Raw genomic sequence first — 21,117 nt, forward strand, 5'->3', positions numbered from 1 at the left:
CTCACTCTTCCTAGTTCTCTTTCTTCCTCTATCTGAGGGGACTTACTCCCTCCTCAAGACTCAGTTCAAGTCTGTGAAGATTTTCATTCATATTAGTCCAGTAAAATTATAGTAAATGATGATAAAAAGTTAAAAAAGTTGTCCCAAATAGGTTTATAGTCAGGGAGAAAAGAAGTATTACCAATAAATGTTCGCAGACAGCGCCGGTCTCCATAAACCTCCCACAGCTGGGGGGAAAAAACAATACAAATAAATATTAAATTTAATACCAGACTGACAAAATGACAATTTTCAATCAGTAACAACAGTCATATGCTGGCTATACGTGTGCACGTCTGTGCGTGTACAGAAGATTTAACCAAAGGCATTATATATCATTAAACACATTGCTTGGTGCTTCTAGTCTGTGTTGCATTGTTTGGACTCATGGACTCACACACACACATACATTTTAAAACTAAACTCTGAAATCAGATACTGAAAGGTACATCAAACTATCACCAGAGATTAGATGGAGCTAATACAGGTGATTTTTTGTTTTCTTCTTGTTCTTTTCTGTATTCAATATGAGAAAAAAGTTTCTACTGATGTAATACCATGAACTACTTTTAAAATAATTAAGTGTTATTAAAACTGTCATGTCTATAACATTTTGGTATTGAAAGACTTTTTTTTGAACTTTCCTGAAGTAGCAAGTATTATGGAAGCTGTATTATGGAAATGAAGATCCAAACAAAAAGATAACAGGCTCATAATTCTCACTACATCTAAAGTGAATTTATGCAATAGCTTCAAAGTATCTTTATTCTTGCCTGCATCAAATCCAATTCTCAACAGTGTTGCTAGTCCTCTAAAATAGAAGGCATTTCCTGGCCTCTGAGGGCCAAGAGGATCAAGTCTCAGTGCCTGCAGAATACCAGGCAAGGACCTCCAGGCCCTGGCCCTTTACTTATGACTGAGTAGTCACCTGTGTCTCTCAGACTTTAGGCTCCAGCAACCACGAAACTGCAGTTTAGAGTGCACACCATGCTGATTCATTCTATTCACTCTTCTCAGACATAGTCTATGCCCTACCCCTCCCTTTACCTAGTTACCTTACTAGTGGGAATGCTTCCTCTTTGAAACCAGAATGCTTTGTATCTGACTCTATAATGATCATTAAAATCATAATGCAATGTTCATCCTAAGGGCAGAGACAGTGCCTTAATAACTTTTTATTCTCTGCCCTTTGCACATAACAGATATCTAATTAATTTGTATAGAAGTGATACAAATGGTATTCTATGCTTTTTTAATTGGTAAAAGAGAAAACTTTACTTTCAATTAACATAGTTTTTAAAAAGTAAAAGTTAAAAGGAAATAAGGATTTTTTACTTCAAACTGTTGACCTGTTATTTTAAGCTCTTAAATACAGACAAATACCTACATGGCTATTGCACTCATTAAAAAAATAAAGAAATAAATAAAAATCCGCCTTTATAGATATTGTAGCTCAGTTGGTTAGAGTGCCATCCCGACATGCCAACGTTGTGGATTCTCTGGTCAGGGCACATACAACCAATTAATGCATAAATAAGTGGAACAAAACAATTGATGCTTCTCTCCCTCTCCCTTCCCTCCTCTCTCTGGAATCAAGTAATAAAAATTAAAAAAACAACAACAACAACAACAACAAAAAACCATAACAAAACAAAAACTTTCCAAGTCCCAAGAACACTATAGAGTTGCTATTTTTGACCATCATAACAAACCAGACACACAAGACACAAAGGTGATAAAAACTAATCTATTGAAGATTTTTAAAAAGACTCTCCTATACTCAAGTTGACAGGCACTGGCGTGGACCCAGGAACTAAAAGGTCAACAGTTCGATTCCCAGTTGGGGCACATGTGGGCTCGATCCCCAGTAGGAGGCATGCAGGAGGCAGCTAATCAATGATGTTTCTCTCTTATGGATGTTTCTATCTATCTATTTCTCCCCCTTTCTCTCTCTAAAAAACAATGAGATATAACACACACTAAATAAATAAATAAAATAGACAGGGGAGAAGAGTCTAGGAGCATTCCTGCTACTTGGTGTCTACTAGCACTGATAAAAAAAAAGATGAATCACATTATTTACTCTTTAGAAATAGGATTTCTATCTTGTATTCTTTTTACCTCATAAGGTTCTGAGGAACAAATGAACTCTTACATATGCAAAAAATGCATTGTTAATGATTAAGCATTTATGTGTCTAAAGCCAAAGTGATTGATTACATTCTATTAATCAGTTATCTAAGCTTAAAAAAGAGCCTAGCCAACTGGACCATAGAGCCATATCTGAATCAACATGTTTGGAAGCAGTTCATAAACTGCTGCATTCACAGGGCCTAAGAGAAAATAATTAGCCTCTGATCGCCTAACAAACCCAAATTTATTATAATTAACCAAACAGATTTAACCAAAGCACTAGTTTTGTAGCACTCCTACTGTTACTGAAAACTCACCTTAATTTTACAGTCCATGGAACAAGACAGCAATAAATGGCCCGAGAGAGGAAACAATCTGACAGCACTGACACCCTACGAAAGGTATTACAGTTATCTATCAGAAACATTCTAAAATCCGCTAAAATTACACAAGGACAGTCTATTTTAAAGCAACTTAAAATTACTATTTTTCTTCATTCCAAAAATTATAGACCCAGAATAAGCTTCATTAGTATTCCAAGAGCAGCCCTTACTGACATTAAACTTCTAAAGATTTGTTTTTTAATCTTTAATATTGACTTCCTCCCCCAGGGAATTCTTAATCAATCAAGTTACTAATACCCCCACTCCTCTCCCTTCTTTCATTCATTAACTTTGCTCTTTGCTAACAGCCATAAATTAGCACAGATGACAAAGATTATCAACATTTAAAGTTTTTAAGTGTCTTGTGTCTTCATTAGTTTAAATATTATCATAGTTTATAAACTAGAGAACATCGAATCTTCTTTGAAGGGGAATAAACTCAAGAGCTAAAGCAAAAGGACTGAGGCTCTGGTGCTAGTACAAGCCCGTTACTCACTGACTTGGTGCCCAAGAGGAAGCAAATTGTGGCAGGAACTGGGAGGGAAAGTCCAGGCTACCATAAGGGGAGAGGACACCGAGTCACACATTCTTATATCATGCCAATCCAGGTGACCTTGAAGACTGAGTCATCACTTGTGACTGATACATGTGGGTACCTCCAAAGCCTAACTTAATAGGAGATTTCTCTTTAATTTGACTTCCCTGCTCTATTCTGACTCCCCTACATCTTTTTCAGAAATACTAAATATTCCACATCGATAGCTGAAACTTTATGATGGCTTCACTACTATACATTACAAGAAATAAAAACAACCAATTTGCTTACCTTTGTGTGTCCGGACCACACATGAATTTGTTTTTTTGGGAGATAACATTTCTCAGGTGGCACAGATGATCGCAAATTAACACCAACATCCTGAGGTATGTGAAGATAAGACCTGCCTTGATAGTCATACATTTCTTTAACTGAAATAAGAAGGCAAAGGAAAGCAATGAACAAATACAAGCCATGGCCATGAAATCTATATAACGACCACTTTATTTATAAAGATATTTTCCACATTAAGGTTTAGACAATAGTACTCTGATGGAAGACCAAGACTAGCTAAAATTTAACTACCTGCAATCATTGCTATTATTTATAATTAGAGGCAGTATTTTGGAATTCCTAAATATCCAGAGAATAATTAAGATCAATACTTCCTTTATTCAGTTACAGATTTTAATAATATATATAAGACTTCACTTTGAAGTCTTTTATATATAGAGTATATTTATAATCATACTATATAAAAGTCATATTTATATAGTATGATTATAGCAAGGCAAGGAAAAACAACACTTGCACCATGTGAGTCACTGACAAAGAATCAGAAGCAAAGTAGAGTAAGAAGGAAGTTAAACAAACAAAATATCAGCTATCATTTTTCCCTGCTTTCCTCTCTTATGCCCTTCTAGGTTCCTTTTCCATTCTCTTTTCTACTTTCAACCCAGACTTTACAATAAATTCACTTGTGAGAATTAAAAGACATAGTGTATATGAAGCATTTGGTAGCATGCCTGGCACAGAGTAAATACTAAATAAAGGTTGGCTGTTATTGTTATTGTGGCTGCAGGACCACAGTGCTAAATGAACTCCTTGGGGATAAAAACTGGAGCTTGAGAAACCAAATAAAGCTTTATCAAGCCTAAATATTGATATGTGATATAAAATTAGATCAATACTATTAGTACTAATACTACATACTTAAAAAATATAGCTAATTATTAATGAACCAGGTACTTTCTAGAACATTTATAATTTATTTTGGTGTAAATGCATTTCCTCCCACAAATCAAAATGTGTATGAGTCTTAATCTCCAATCTGTTCACATGAAAACAGAGTTTATTCTTTTAAAGTATAACTTAGTAACTCTGAGTAGACCTGGAGAACATTTGATTTGGGTTAAAAACAAAAGGTTAAAATGACTAAGGCACTACTGAAGAGTTGACTTTATCTTAAGAAAAAACATGTAAACCATTCAGATTTCTTATTTATAGTTTTTAAAACTCATTAGCACTAAAAAACTTATCTGTGACTATCATTAATCATGTTATTTCTTCTCATCTATTAAAACATAAAACAATGTTGTAATTTGGGGGGGGGATGCAAAATATCCAAAATAATTTTTAATATAATCAATATACCAGTGATTAATAAAGGCGATGGATATTATATGAACAAAGAACAGAGGAAATATCTGAAAGTTTATCATAGAAATGAAGAAGTATAAAAACATATATTACCATGTAAGATTGTCTTTTCCTCCCCAGGCTTCTCATCTTCCAGTTTGCCTTTTTTCTGCCTCTTTGCTGTGATTTCATCCAATTCTTTTTGTTCTTCCTAAGGAAAATAAGAAGTCAACTTTAAAATAGATGTCCTAGGATCCTATCATGGCCAAGGAAGGTTATAAATTCTTTATAATGAGGCCCACTTTTTTCTGAGTCAATAGCTTTAAGTATGTCTCCCAGGATAACAATCTCAACTCTTCAACAGATTACAAAATGATATTAAATACATAATGGATACTAGTTAGTGATCTTAAACTCATTTTATACAAAACCCATCCTAGAACACCTAAAAATAAATTTAACATATTAAGTTAATTATGCAAGAGGAAGGACAAGGCAATTAAAAAGTCTAATACCAGACAGGAAGCTGAATTTTAGTGCACAGTGTTGTTCTTCAGTAAACAGCATTTACATAGTCATAAGAATGTAAGCCATGTCAACAGATTTGTGACACAACTTTATGGAAGAAGCAGTGGAACAAAAATGGGGTAGTAGAAAATGTTTATGTACAATAAATAACAAAGAAGTCGACAGGTGACGTCTAAAATAAAAAAATAGTAGCATATGTATGTTACTGAGTTATCTATACTAATAACAGCCTAGGTGGTCGTCATGCCTTCATTCTGCGATGCCCTCACACTGTCACAAAAAGGCTGCACACACAGCAAGCACACGTGGGTGGGCAGGGCTTGGGCTTGTGCGCAATGAGGTGCTATGGGTGGGCGGGGACATGACACTGTGTGGAGGCGGGGTCTGGTGGCCACTCTGTGAGTGAGGCCTGGGGGTCTCGTCACTCCATGTGCTGTGGAGGCAGAACTCCCGGTTCCAGCCTACCTCTTTGGGGGCATCCTCTTTGGGTCCCTGGCAACCCAGGTCTTATGATTTCACGCACTGGGTCACTAGTATTAATATAATACTAGAGGCCCGGTGCATGAAATCCGTGCACTTGGGGGCGAGGTGGAGGGAGGAACCCTAAGCCCGGATTGCGAGAGCATGCAGGCCAGGCCGAGGGATCCCACTGGTGCACAATCAGTGCCGGGGAGGGATGCAGGAAGTTGGTCAGTAAGGGAGGGACCGCAGAAGGGCTCCAAGGCATGTCAAGCCTGTCTCACTCAATCCTGATCTGCTGGACCCCAGCAGCAAACTAACATACCAGTTGAAGCAGCTGCCCCTGGTGGTCAGTGCACGTCATAGCGAGTGGTTGAGTGGCCTTAGCATATCATTAGCATATTATGCTTTGATTGGTTGAACAATTGGTCACTTAGCATATTAGACTTTTATTATATAGGATAACAATATGTATGCTACTGGATGTGAGATACAGCTAGAATATAAATTTCATGAGAATAGGACTTTCTTGATTCTATCCACTGCTATATACCTTAGACCTAGAACAGTGACTGACTCTTAGAGACAGTGAAATTAGGAGGTAAGGAGGAACAGGGTAGGAGTCTATAGCTTTACTTCATAGTACAATTAAAAAACCACACAATATAGATATGTTACTTTGTTAAAAATTTCAAGTAAATAAGTAAAACCTACATCAATTCTAAAATTACAGAAAGGCTGATACTTTAGTTACTACCTGAATATCTAGTATCAGAAGAACAGCTACCAGGGCAGCATAATAGCATTATCAAGGTGATTTTTATTAAAAATTGTTCAATATTAACTTACAATTAAAAAGTACGGAAGAAAATAAGTCAGAAAAAATATAAGTAAAAATATTCTAAAGAAAAATAAGCCTTACTGTATTTTCTCAAGCAAGGCAGAGAATTTTAATACATCATTTGGTCCTCTAAAGAAACCTCATTTATTAATATAGGTGTCCTCCATAATAATATAGCATACACCTGAATTGACAATGAAAAACATCAAAGCTTACTTCTGAAGGTTTGGCTACATCTTTTTCATCCACGTATTTTGCCCATGGTCCCAGGAAACCATCAATGTTAGATGCGTCATTTTCTTTGAACTTTTTCCTCTTTTCTATTTTCTTCTGACCAGTTTCAAAAACAGTTAAACCTATATTTTAAAAAAATAGATATCACAAATAAAGATTTTTCTAAAGAAATAGCGGTATATATATAATTTTACTTTGTATTATTCATGTGACCAAAAAATCTATTAAAAAACACAAAATAAAATCTATATAAATGTGCCAAGTAATATAAAAATGATTCAATGTTCTGGACAAATTTTCTAACAATGTAATATCTGCAAATTCTAATATATGTAAAAAATAAACCAGCTATGTATACAACCCTTTTAATGAATCATAAACCTACATCAGTGGATTTTACCACTTTCTGAAAGAAACTCAACAAGTTAAACTTGCTATATTGTTTTTTAATGAGCCTTTTATGGAAAAAGTTCCAATGAGTTGATGAGCTTTGTTCAAATTAGCATTTAGAATATGACATTTTGCCTTAGAATAACAAAATGAATATGAGCACAAACACGTATTTTAAAACACATTAAGAAACTCAACATTTAGCCCTAGCTGGTTTGGCTCAGTGGATAAAACGGCAGTGTTCGGACTGAATGGACCTGGCTTTGATTCTGGTCAAGGGCACATGCTGGGGTTATGGGCTCGATCCCCAGTGTTGGGGCACGCAGGAGGCAAGCTGATCAATGATTCTTTCTCATCACTGATGTTTCTCTCTCTCGCTCCCTCTCCCTCTCTGAAATCAATCTATAATAGCAATATGCTAATTAGACCAGACATCCTTCTAGATGACCTTCCGGACGAAGCTATGGCAGTGGGGGCTGAGGCAGAGCCCCACAGCCGCCATGCCGAGGCAGAAGCAGAGGCAGTTGCAGTGGTGGTGGCAGGGGCCAAGCCCCTTGCACGAATTTTGTGCATGGGCCTCTAGTAAAAATATATTAAAAAGCAAAAACTCAACATTCAAAGCAACCCTTCAAAGATAATCTGCACAGGCATTCACAATGATATTTTTTCTGCTATTAAAATGTAGCTTGACATTAGTGTTGAAAAATAAACTGATAAAATCAGCTCTGCATTAATTATAATTTTTTGAATAATTTCCACGAGGTTGACAATGTGCCATGTACTCATAACAACTTCCCCAAATAGGTACAACTATCTTCCCTACAAGGTTGCATACCTAGTAAAACTATAATAGTTCTAAACTGCAACACTATTGTCTGAACTTAAATAAAAAAAAAATCAACAGCTAAATAAAAAACTAGTTTTAGTCCTATAGTCTAAAGTCAATCTGCTTCATAACAATTATAGGTCTAAATAATTTCAAGTAAATTACCTTGATTTTTTTCAGCTTCTTCTACAGAACCAATATATTTAGTAGTTACTTGATTATCTAATGAAGGGTCCAACGCATAACCTGAAAGGAAACAATTAGATATTACTGACTTCATTTTTTGCCATTTGCAATTGTTCCTTAACTTTTTTTGGTCCTGTCTTATAAAAACGGAAGTTAACGGTACATAGGACAGAAAAATTTGTTTAGAACTTCAAAAAAATTCCATTATCTATAATAATAAAAGCTTAATATGCTAATTACACTGGAGAGCCGAACGACCCTCCAAACATCTTTCCAGATGAAGCCAGGGCTGCGAGGGCTGAGCCCTTTGCGTGCGTTTTGTGCATCGGGCCTTTAGTATTAAATAAAAGGAGTTATCAGGCTTCTAACTGGGAAAAAAATAACTTTTTAAAAAAGAGAGAATATTGCTGATATTTAACATGTGATTATTAGCCCTAGCCAGGTAGCTCAGTTGTTTGGAGCACCAAGGTTGTGGGTTTGGTCCCTCGATCAGGGTACATAATATAAGATTCAACCAATGAATATATAAATAAGTGGAACAACAAATCAATGTTTCTCTCTCTCTCTCAAAAAAAAAATCAATTTAAAAAAGTGATAATTAAACCTGTTGTTAAAAACATTCAGTTTTCTTTTTCAATTACTATTTTGAAAAAGAAATATCAGCACAAGCAGTTTATTCATAAAGAAGATCACAACTGCCGAAACAGGTTTGGCTCAGTGGATAGAGCGTCGGCCTGTGGACTGACAGGTCCCAGATTCGATTCCGGTCAAGGGCATGTACCTTGGTTGTGGGCACATCCCCAGTAGGGATTGTGCAGGAGGCAGCTGATCGATGATTCTCTCTCATCGATGTTTCTAACTCTCTATCCCTCTCTCTTCCTCTCTGTAAAAAAATCAATAAAATATATTAAATAAAAAAAAAGATCACAACTACAACAGACATACACATTCTCATTTACTTTGCTCACCCACCCTATTAACAAGCTCTGGAAAGCAACATCAGTGTGTATGTCAAACTACAGGTGTGGATTATAGGAAGAATGAAAGGTATGACCAAATAAGGACAAACCTGAGACATGTGACCAGAACCTATGACTTGTGGAACTCTCAACAAGGGTATTATAAAACCACCTTCTTTTTGAGAGGATTCCCAGCCTTGTGCATGCACATGAACTTTTTTATATCTTGCCACTGATAAGATGTAATTATTTTATATGATAAATTTGTGGCCACTACATTTCCTGACACCCTCAGTGATCAACAGAAAACTTTTCAGTGATAAGCTCTGTATATAAAATAAAAAATGTAATCTGTTAAAATCTATCCTGTCATTTACTGGCTTCAACAGAGAACATTCTGTTTTTAAAACATTTAGTACTCAGAATTTATAGCATATTTAGAATGACAGCTAAAAATATTAATTACCTTCCCATCTGTATATTTTTTGATGCATATAAAAAAAACACAATACCCTTTTTGAAGGAATCCAGGTTAATAAATTAAAAAAGCTAGAAGATAAAACAGGTTCGTTTTCTCTCTTTCTCTCTCTCTCTCTCTCTCTCTCTCTCTCTCTCTCTCTCTCTCTCTCACACACACACACACACACACACACACACACCACTTTTAATAAAGTCAAACTTGAAACTCTAAGTCTTAGCACCTTACCATACGTGGCAAAAGTTCTTCTTTGCTGTTCAAACATAAAATCATTGATATGAGCTGGTTCAGCATACCCAGAAAGCATATTTCTGGGGGCAGCCATTTGCTGTGTCCTAAAAGGATTTTCTGGTCCAAACTGTAGTGTTAAAAAAGAAAAAGAAAAAGAAAAAGAACTTAAATTCTGAGTGTATAAGACTAGAATTACTAGAATAACATACAATTAACCTGTTTGGGAAATGCTCACCTTACTTAGTTCAGTGCTACTGTTTGTCTATCTTAGGACAGAGGAGAGAGACCTCACTCTCCCAATTCTACAAATGCCCATTTAAATTGAAATGAATTTCAGTATTCAGGTCCTCAACACACGAGGCACATTTCAAGAGCTCAACAGTCTCCTATGGTTACTGGGTACTGCATTTTCATATGACAGAGAGTTCTACTTGATAGTGTTTTTCTAGATAAGTGACACTACTGTTTTGTTTAAACCATGATGTCGGGGATTTGGGGTGACTTTTATATCAATAATGGCACCATGAAGTAATTTTAAAAATACATATTTCTCCTCTACTAGATTATAAGTTCCTCAAAGGTAGGGACTAGAATCCTTAAAACTTACCCTAGTTTCTGGGAAGTAGAAAGCACTGATAAAGGAAAAATTAATCAAAATCCCACTGGGGGCAGAAGACAATAAAATAAACAATAAAAGTAAAATGCTTAAAAAAATTCCTCCATTCTAAAAAGTCACACTGTAAAAGCCTTACATAAAATAGTACCTATTTTATTTTCTATTTGTTTATAATCCTTTGAGTTTCCAGAATAACTTTCCAAATGTTATTTAATTTATACAAAATCCTGGTAAGTTAGAGAAGTATTTTCTTTCTCATGTTAGAAATGAAGAAAAAGGCCAAATCACGTATATTTTACGTGATTTAGTTTTATTCATTAGTAAAACAAGGTTAGGATAAATCCCAATCTAGCATTCTATTACATAAACTATTCCTTAAACATACAATCATAGCCTCTAACTTTAAAAAAATGCTATTATAAAAAGTACTGGGAGAATACCTTTTCTCTTTTTGTTTTAAATAAAGAATAAAATAAACTTACCACTTGGGAAATAATGGAATTACATGTAATATTTTAATTTAAACTCTGGAAGGTCTACTGTCAAGATGAAATATTTTGACATTAGAACATCTTTGGTCACTGGCATTAGAAACCACTTTTCTATGATGTATAACCAGAGCCATAAATATAAATTATTCATAGTCTCTTAACCATAATGTTGCCTTTTCTAAATGTCAACATTATATTATGCACAAAAATCTAAATTTAAAGGATGTTAGGTTTGCCTTACAATTTTTCTGCTTAAGAAATATTATAATATTCTTTTTTATCGACAGCTTCCATTTCTATGTTTAAAATAATTAAATCTTAAAATATCTGTTTTCTATATAAAGCTTTATTACTATTTATTCTAAATTATAATAAAGGATAATACAAGACTTTGTAGGCCATATTAGTTCTTCCTGTGCTGCTAAGTGAAAACAAAAGAAAAAAACAAAAAAACAACAAACCCGAACTGCTGAATGCTAGAATTTTCAGGTAACTTTGTTCAGTAATGAAATTTATTACAAAACAAGAAACATCCATAAAATTAAAGATAATAAACGATTTAAAAGTTTCCTATATGCTCTACTTGCTATAGTCAGCTCCATCTGCATAGCAGCATGTGATTACTATTCTAAAATGATAAAAATCCCCATTGCTCTTACTGTTAACTCCTTTCACATATAATAAATTACCAATCATGCTTATAATTTCCAATTTAAAAAAGAAAAATATGATTTCCATAGTCTTATTTTATTAAGATCTTATAAAAAGAGAGTAATTCTTCTATAGGCTACACATATCAAACCAAATTTTAGAGAAAAATTCTCAGCATTAAAGAACTTTGATTTTTATACAAACACAGATCTGTATATATTACAGTTAAGTGTATTTTATAGGAAGTGCTATCCTTAACCTCAGTCTATAAATTTAAATATGCTTATGTCTTATAGATATTTAAGCTGAGACAACAAAAAATTTAATGATTTAGGACGCTATGTAAGGGACATTCCATCTACATCTGGCTCACCTTAACTGCTTGGTTACTGGCAGCTATTGGAGCTGAACTCACAAACATTAAATGTCAACAAAGGCAACCCTGGTCAGGTGGCTTAGTTGGTTGGAGTGTGGTCCGTACACCAAAAGGTTTCGGGACCCATTCCTGATCAGGGCACATACCTAGGTTGTGGGTTCAATTCCCAGCTGGGGTGTGTACAGGAGGCAACAGATCAATGTTTCTCTCTCTCTTCCTCTCTCTAAAATCAACAAACATTTCCTCAGGTGAGAATTAAAAAAAATTATTAAATGTCAAACAAAGGCAGAGAACATTACTTAGTAAAACTCAGCTCTCCTAACTACTCAAAATATGTCTCCCAGATGTTGCTGGTCTCTGTAAATACGCATGTCTTTTAATTCTGGGTTAACCATTAAAAAACAAAACGAAGCATATTAAAAAATGCACATCATTGATTCTCAAATACTTTTTTCAACTTTTGGTAGTTAAGTTTAAGTATAAATCATTTGTAATTCAAGTGATTTAAAAAAACTGACTAGTATCTGAAATCATAACTGTAAGTTTACATATAGAAAAAAAATCCAAGTTATTAATTAATAATCATACTTGGGTTGTTGGGTAAGTTTTTTATTAATATTTATTTCAATCATCAATGTTTAAAACATTCACAAACAAATCTTAAGGTGAGAAGAGTGTTGATTAACTTAATTATTTTCTACAAATTTGGAAAATACCAGCAAAATACAATTTTATTGGCAGAATACCTCAATCTTGTAAGATATAAGCAGAGCTTAAATATCATTAATGTAAAAATATTTTATTAGGGCTGGTTCTATGATCTGGGGCCTTGGTTTCATCTATAAAATAAAAGAGCTAAGCCATATGACTTTTGAAGTTCATTTTAACATTAATATTTATAGCAGCCCATGCAGCCAAATTTTTAAGATTAACTGGCATTTCTCCCCTCTTTTACATTTTTTTCCTATTCCTAAAAATACTATTATTTTCAGTCTGAAAATCTCCCTGAAGCTTGTGGGTTTTATGAGTCCAGAAAAGCCAACAAATACACTTTTCTCTAAACAGATACAAAAAGGATAAAATGAAGGGTGAAATGAAGAAAATGACTAGATTAAAACAATGGCTACAGTCTTCAAGTCCTATCTATAAATTTGAGAAAGCTTATCTGGATCACTAAGTAGACCATTCAGGAAAAGTCCTTGGTTGGGAGGGGTAAACAATATTTGATAAAACAGCCAGTTCAGTTAGTTTACTGAACTAGCAAAGTCAAAGACATAGGTGCATACCCTGCAAACTTTATATGGCCTTCAAAATGCTCTTCCAGTTAGAGTGATTTGTCTGGACTCAAATCCTCAAGTCTGTCACATGCTGGTGGTATAATCTGAGACTTGGTTTCCTTGCTATAAAATAGCGACAAGAGTACTTATTTCAAAAGGATGTAGTGAAGACTAAAGAAAATAGGTATATAAGGCCCTCAGTATGGTAGCTGGCATGATAACTCAGTTTTTAAAATGGTAGTTTTATTTCATTAGTTTCTATCCCAGTTCTTCCTTCATGTACGTTCTTACCAAATTCACCTTCCTATAAATTCAGCTTTAATTATGTCACTCCCCCACTAAAGAACCTTAGAAATTTATTTATTAATTAAATAAATTACACAAAGTATCATTATAGTCTAACTTCCCCTCTCTCCCCTACTAATAATGACTAAAGCATTCTTGTTATTTTATTTTCAAATATTTAACCACTTATTATTATTGTAATTGATTTTATTGATTTTTTGAGAGAGGGGAGGGGGGGAGAGAGAAAGAAAGAGGGAGGGAAGAAGGAAGTGGAAGAGAAAGAGAAATGATCTGAGAGAGAAAACTGATATGAGAGAGAAAAGCATCAATCAGTGGCCTCCAGTAACTGGGGATCGAACTGACAACCTGAGTATGTGTTCTGAGAATAGAACCTTTTTGATGTACGGGACTGTGCTCCAACCAACTGAGCCATAGGCTAGGGCAGCATTCTCGTTCTTTAGATCTTCAATGATTAACTCATGCTTTTCCCTTCCGCCTGGAATACTTCCTCATAAAGCCTTCCTAGTCATCAATGCCAATAACCTATAATAATAAAAGGGTAATATGCTAATTAGACTAGACAGCTGAACGACCTTCCAGACAAGCATCCGGATGAAGCCAGGGCTGCGAGGGCCAAGCCCCTTGCACTGATTTCATGCATCGGGCCTCTAGTAGGAATATAAGTAACAATAAGTGTTACCATTTATTAAATGCTTACTCTGTGCCAGGTTTCCTAAGTATATCATATATCACCTCATTTATCCTTATAGCTCAGTAAAGTAAAAGTTATCTTCATTTTACCTAGTGAGAAAACTAAGATAATCCAAGGTCACACAAGACCTAAAAAACATCTCATGTTCTTATCCTGGATTGCTTACTTTAAATACTATTCCTCTCATGGAACTTTTTCTTATCTTTATAATCAGAAGTAATCTCTCCTTAAACCTGAACAGTACTGTAGAGGCACTATAGGAAACAATCTGGTCTCTATCTTATAAAAAAGATACACTTAGAATATATCTTCTTGGTAAAACTAGTTTGAGGAGAGGGTTTACATTTTGTTTCTAGCAATGGCTCCTCAAATATAAGAACTTGAATTTCATCTAGCAAAGTTCTTGGTAACATCTTTTCAGACTTTGCCAAGTTATATAGATCCTAGTCATAAAATTCAAAGTTAATAATCTGTTATGTCACAGACAATTCATTTGGAAATCAGGAAATATTGTAATTTTTTTCACTTTTCAGCCTCATTCTCTTCTTAAATTCCTGACAAGCACTAAAGTGTTTTTTAACACAAACTAATTTATATATGTAATGGGAGGCTTCCTACTAAGAAAATATTAAAGGACTGATAATCCCTCAAAGAGAACAGATGCCCGGCCTTGTCAATATCACTACAAAAATCTTGACCTTATATTCTTGAAATTTCTGAAAACTGTAATCAAATAGCAATTTATTAGTTATGCATAAGATCTTAAATTTTAACAGACTTTATAGAAAACATATATATCAACATAGGAATGTCATGTCCTACATTACTTCCAAATTTTCTCATTTTCTGAATTCAGTGATTCTATTTTATTGAAGAACCTTTCATTTAAAAACTCCTGAAGCATATCTATATATATAAAAGCCCAAGCGACCGTCCAACTGGTAGATATGACATGTAATGACGTTCAATACAGAGCTGCTAAACTGTGGTGACTTGGCAGCTGTGGTTCTCGGGTGATACACCTGGAACCAGAGAGGAAGAAGCCTGATTTCGTGGTGTGTCACCCAGAACCACCCTCTCGCAATCTGGGACCCCGAGGGGGATGTCAGAGGGCCAGTGTTGGCCCTATCCCTACAGGCCAAACCCAGGGACCCCACCGGTACGCGAATCCTTGCTCCAGGCCTCTAGTCTGTAATATACAACCTTTCTTCAATGTGATGGCTAAACTGGTGCTAAAGAATATGGGACAGCCTATAGTTCAACAGGCTGGGGGGATTTAAAAAATAATGGAATAAAATTTAAAATGTGCTATAGTTTCGGGGTGTGAGAATGAGATTTTTGCTTCCTGTATACCCAGAAAACAACTAGAGCACATGTGTCAAACACAAGGCCCGCAGGCCAAATCCGTCCCGCCAGGCCTTGCAATGTGGCCCGCACCAAGCTGTCATCACTGCACTCCGCTATGTTTCCATCACAATGACAGTTTATGACTGTTCAATAAACCATTCGGCCCGCGATTTAGGCTGGATTTTAGATTTTGGCCCCTTCTCTGATTGAGTTCGACACCCCTAGTCTAAATACTGGCATTGACATCATTAGCTGTGCTAATATTTCAATCACCATATTTTGAGTGACTACAGAAACCAGGCAAATTATGTAGAATAGCTTTATGACTCTCTTTTATAAAAACGAACACCAAAAAAACAAAAACATCAATGACTATACACTAGAAAAATGAAAAATATTAAAAAGTACCTCTTTCTCTACCTATCAAGATACAATAAGATTTAGTTTTTTAAAGTGCTTCTTAAAGATCCTAATAAACCTTTTCTTGTGTGTTTATAATAACCATTTTATGGCATCTCTATTTTGTCAATCAAGCATTCTTTTTGCTTTTTAAAGGCAAAGTATCTATAAATTTTATCTTTACTACAAATGTTCCTAAATGAAAAATTTTCACTCTTTTCTTCTTTCCTCACCTTCTTTAAGGCTTTCATCACCATTTGTCATTATCAATATAGAAAAAAGAATCAATAAGATGTCTTACTCAGAACAGGCAATAAACACTGTGACTACTTTCGAGCAGTGACCACATCAGTATAGTACCTCTTTTAATGTTCAGCACAGCAACGTTTGTAACCAGATGTTTCATAACGTACTATGCAGTGATGATGTTAAGAAACCAAATATTATACTCTTCCCCTTATGGTTAATTTGTAATACTCTCTCATCGATACTGAGAGGAAGATGTTAACTAAATTTACATCAGATATTCTGAAATTTCCTTTTTTCAAAAGACGTAATTCCACACTATTAGATAGGTGTATGTTATTAGATAAAAATCCTTAGTGGATTTTTAAAAAGTATTCTCACAAAAGCATATATATAATTCAAAGTTTTGGAGACTAGAAGGGTATATCTTCTTTTCTTTTAAAGTTGAGATACAGTTGATATGTAACAGGATATATTTTCTAAAAAGTTTAAAGAGTGTATTTTTGTGAGAGAACTTTGAAAAATTCACCAACTGTTTATCTACCTCTATATAATTTAAATAGTTTAGCAAAAGGTAGGCTCTTACATAAAGTATGTTTTCTCACCTCAGGAGCAAACATGGTCTCGTAGGTAGGATTATACTGAACTTCCTTGACAGCAGGGTCAAGGTGAACTCCAGTCTCTAGATCTTCCTGAAAGAAAACCAAATGAACATTAAAGATCTGACAAGTAATTGTTTTATTTTAAAACTACATTAAGGTATCACTAGCCATTTTAACACCAATTTAATGATTATTACATCAGTGCCATGTAATTAATAATTCTAATCAAAGACTAATAAAAGTAATACATACAGGTATAAAGGTTAAAATACATAATAAAAATTTTTTTCTCTTAAAAAATACAGACTTTATCCCATCTGAATAAATAAAAAAATTTCGAAGTTAACAGTACTCATAGCCTTAAATTAAGAATCTAACTCCTCTTTTTTATTAACTCAAAAAGATCTAATCTTCCAGTTCCAAATTCAGGAAAAGCGCTCCTTATTCAGCAATCTTTATTAAATATATACCCAGTGGCATTGGTTAGGAACTGCTGAGGAAACAATAGTGACAAGACTTAAATCTGAACCTTTTCTTATAATCTATGTCAATGTTTCAAACTTAAATTCATCCTCCAGTTTAATGAACATGAAAATCTCTTCTCCACTACAGATTACTGATAGTCTATCTTTTGTGTAACCCCACCACTTAAAATATAACAATTCCCAAATTGGTATCTCGAGTCTGGACCTCTCCCCTGAACTTTAGAGACTTGTGTATCTAACCTTCAATTCCATATCTTTTTTCCATCTCACACTAAGTATGCCCAAAAGGGAACTTCTGGTCTCCCTTTCCCCAGAATGCCTCCTAACCTTCTCTAAGTAAGTTGCAATTCCATCCTTACGTTTGCTCAGGCAAAAACTCCTGGAATTATCTGTGACTCTTCTTTCTTTCAACATCGTCACAAATGTGGCAAACTGCGGCTCGAGAGCCACATGTGGCTCTTTGGCCCCTTGAGTATGGCCCTTCCACAAAATACCACGGCCTGGGCGAGTCTATTTTGAAGAAATAGCATTAGAAGAAGTTTAAGTTTAAAAAATTTGGCTCTCAAAAGAAATTTGATATTTGGCTCTGCTGATTAATGAGTTTGCTGACCACTGGTCTAGTACTATATATCAGAAAAACAACAGATATTGTTCCAAAAATTTACACCTTTTACTTTATTATTATAATTTTTTAAAATCCTCACCTCAGGATGGATGGACAGATATACTGGTATATGTATATTATACCTACCTACCTATGTATATATCTACTTTTCAAAGGCCCCTATTTCTATTTCTCAAAGGTAGAGTCCTTCAGGTCTAACTCAATTGATACTTCCTTTCCCATTAATTTCAAAACTGTCTTTTGAAATTATATCTTTATCATTTCTTATCCTCTTCCTGACTTCAATTTCTACCAGAAACTTATCCTTGACCACAATCTTGGCCTCTGGATCCACATATCTAACTTTGAACTTTATTATGTGGATGTTCCACAGACTCAGACTCTTTGCTGTGTCTAAAACAGATGTCATTCCACGATTCACCCTTCACTCACTAACAAATCAAGAGGCACCAAGTCTTACTGTTCTAACTCTGCACTATTTCTCCAGCAACTCCCCTCCAATAATCCCTTCTGAGCATCCCAGCCACCACTATCCTGTACTCAGGGCTCATCGTATCTTGCCTGGCCTTTATAATACTTCCTTATCAAGTTTAATATACCCCTTACTTTTGCCATTATTAGGCTAATTGTTAATTTTTTAAAATATCAAGCACTTGCATGCTTTCTGTGCTGTTGGCAACATTACTCTTTGTTCATTATGCATTTCTCTTTATTATCATTAGACGCTAATCTTCTGATGATACTATGTCATCATCTTATTTTTCCTGAAACCTTCCCTCCTCCTGACTCAAGAAAACGGCTTTTTGTCCACAGTCCTAAGGAATTTTTTCTTAACTCCTTATAGTATTGATATTTGTGATATTACCTGCTGCACATGACCTTCACTTTCATTTTATATCTTCACTGCCTAGTACAATGCAGGGCCCTCAGTGCATGTTCATAAAATATTTGTTAAATGAAACTGAAGAAAAACCAAATCCACAGATAATTAAATAGAAAGAAAGCTGACCAAAATCACTGAATTTGGCAATCATGTCACAAAAACCTTTGCAAAGCAAATTTGGTAATGGGGTTGGTTATGGGAAACCAGCTGCAAGGAGCAGAGGTATATAACTCAGGATTCAGAAAAACAAGATAGTAATGATGTTTACTCTTTCAAGACATTTGGTGATAAAGAAGAAAAGGGATGGGATGACAGATGAAGGATTTTTCAGGGTGAAATTAAGCTTTTTTTTCCTCTCGTAAGAAAAGACTAGGTCAAAGATTTAATCAGTCATAGGCTAGAGCAGTGGTTGGCAAACTCATTAGTCAACAGAGCCAAATATCAACAGTACAATGATTGAAATTTCTTTTGAGAGCCAAATTGTTTAAACTTAAACTTTTTCTAACGCCACTTCTTCAAAACAGACTCCCCCGGGCCGTGGTATTTTGTGAAGAGCCACCCACACTCAAGGGGCCAGAGCCACAGGTGGCTCTTGAACCGCAGTGGAAAGGAGCGAGTAGGGAGGAACACCTGAATAGGAGGGATAATCAAAGGTATGGAAGGGGTGGAAGGGAAGGGAATCCTGGAGTTAGTAGATTAGCCTCTGAAAAGAAAAGAAGCTCTCTCTGAGATGAAACAGATGACAAAGGTAAGAACTGATAGGTGACAGATGTTTAGAGGGTAAAGATGTAGGGAATCACACTTGGCCTTTTTATTTTGTGTAGTTAGGGGCAGAGACATCTTCATAAAACAAGTACCATAACTTTATTTTTTATTTTTTATTTTATTATTTTTTTTAAACATATATATTTTTTTTATTGATTTTTTTACAGAGAGGAAGAGAGAGGGACAGAGAGCCAGAAACATCGATGAGAGAGTATCATCGATCAGCTGCCTCTTGCACACTCCCCACTGGGGATGCGCCCGCAACCAAGGTACATGCCCTTGACTGGAATTGAACCCGGGATCCCCCAGTCCGCAAGCCGATGCTCTATCCACTGAGCCAAACCAGTTTCGGCTCCTCTGTGCTCTTAATCAGTATGTATTATAGTTTAGCTGTTAGATTTAGGTGTATAATCAATTTCAAGTAGATTGTGTGAGCTAAGGATTCAGTTGTCCTAGCACCACTATCCTTTTTAACATTGAATTGACTTTCCAAATTTGTCACAGTTGCTGATTTTCATTATATATATCATTGTCTTATATAAAAATAAACATTATGTGAATACAATGACCATATACGCATGGATGTAGTCTCTGTTCCATTGATCCCTGAATCTTTGCTTAAGCCACTACAAACCTGTCTATAATCTGTTTCTTAATTGTTTTGGCTATTCTAACTCTTTTCTTTTTTCTTTTCTTTTTTTCTGTTTTATTTCCCCCCTGCATAACTTTATTCATTTAACAAATAGTGAATGTGTGCCTACTATGTGCTAGGCATTGCTCTAGGCCCATAGAAATAGACAAAGATCCCTGCATTGAGGAGCTTATATTCTCGGGGAGGATATAGACAATAACCAATATAATAAAGTGAATATAAATATGTATAGTTTGCAAGAAGAGGGTGAGTGCTATAAAAAAAAAAGTACTGAGAAAAAGAAAAGAAAAAAAGTACTGAACATTAGTGCCAGGAGTGGAGTAAACATATTACCTCATACAATCCTTAGAACACTCTGTGAATTAAGTATTAACAAGATTCAGTCACTTTCCCCAAAGTACCACTAGAATAAATGAGAAGGGGAAGAATTTAAAGTAACCATAACAAAAGACGTCAAAGAGATCTAGTTAGCAACAAACAAAATTGCGGGCAGAGTATCACTAAGGTTCTTAGTTGCAAGCAACTGAAACCATCACAGGCTGATTAAACGGTATTGAATCCTTCTAAGTTTCTCTTAGCATCGCCAAGGAGGGTGGAGAATCAGTTTGGGGAAACAGGCAGAGATGAAGGGTTGAATATACAGATGGAACCACAATTCTAAACCAATCATATCACAGAACCAGTCCAGTGAAGACAACATTTCTGCTGGAAATGACCAGACTAGGAAAGTAGATAATGTTGGCTACCACTGCCTCTTAAAAACATCTCCTTACTGCTTTGTGGATTCTTTAGATTAGATGTATTTGGCTGGCTGAGCCCAAGCCATAGTAATGGGTCTTACAGGA

The 21,117-nt window shown here is 35.1% G+C and overlaps 1 protein-coding gene across 1 annotated transcript in view; it reads right to left on the bottom strand.

Moving 5' to 3' along the window:
• The window catches only part of CDC40 (cell division cycle 40), a 40,444-nt gene that overhangs the window by 12,819 nt on the left and 6,508 nt on the right, over positions 1-21,117 (bottom strand). Inside the window, exons 2-9 of the mRNA XM_036414570.2 lie at positions 16,866-16,952; positions 9,858-9,987; positions 8,172-8,252; positions 6,773-6,912; positions 4,843-4,939; positions 3,382-3,521; positions 2,490-2,564; positions 182-227 (exon numbers count right to left, since the gene is read on the bottom strand). Coding sequence (XP_036270463.1) covers positions 182-227; positions 2,490-2,564; positions 3,382-3,521; positions 4,843-4,939; positions 6,773-6,912; positions 8,172-8,252; positions 9,858-9,987; positions 16,866-16,952 — 796 coding nt within the window. The remainder of the gene's footprint in view (positions 1-181; positions 228-2,489; positions 2,565-3,381; positions 3,522-4,842; positions 4,940-6,772; positions 6,913-8,171; positions 8,253-9,857; positions 9,988-16,865; positions 16,953-21,117) is intronic.

The sequence above is a fragment of the Pipistrellus kuhlii genome, unplaced genomic scaffold, assembly GCF_014108245.1.
Source record: "Pipistrellus kuhlii isolate mPipKuh1 unplaced genomic scaffold, mPipKuh1.p scaffold_m20_p_5, whole genome shotgun sequence".
Classification (NCBI taxonomy): Eukaryota; Metazoa; Chordata; class Mammalia; order Chiroptera; family Vespertilionidae; genus Pipistrellus; species Pipistrellus kuhlii.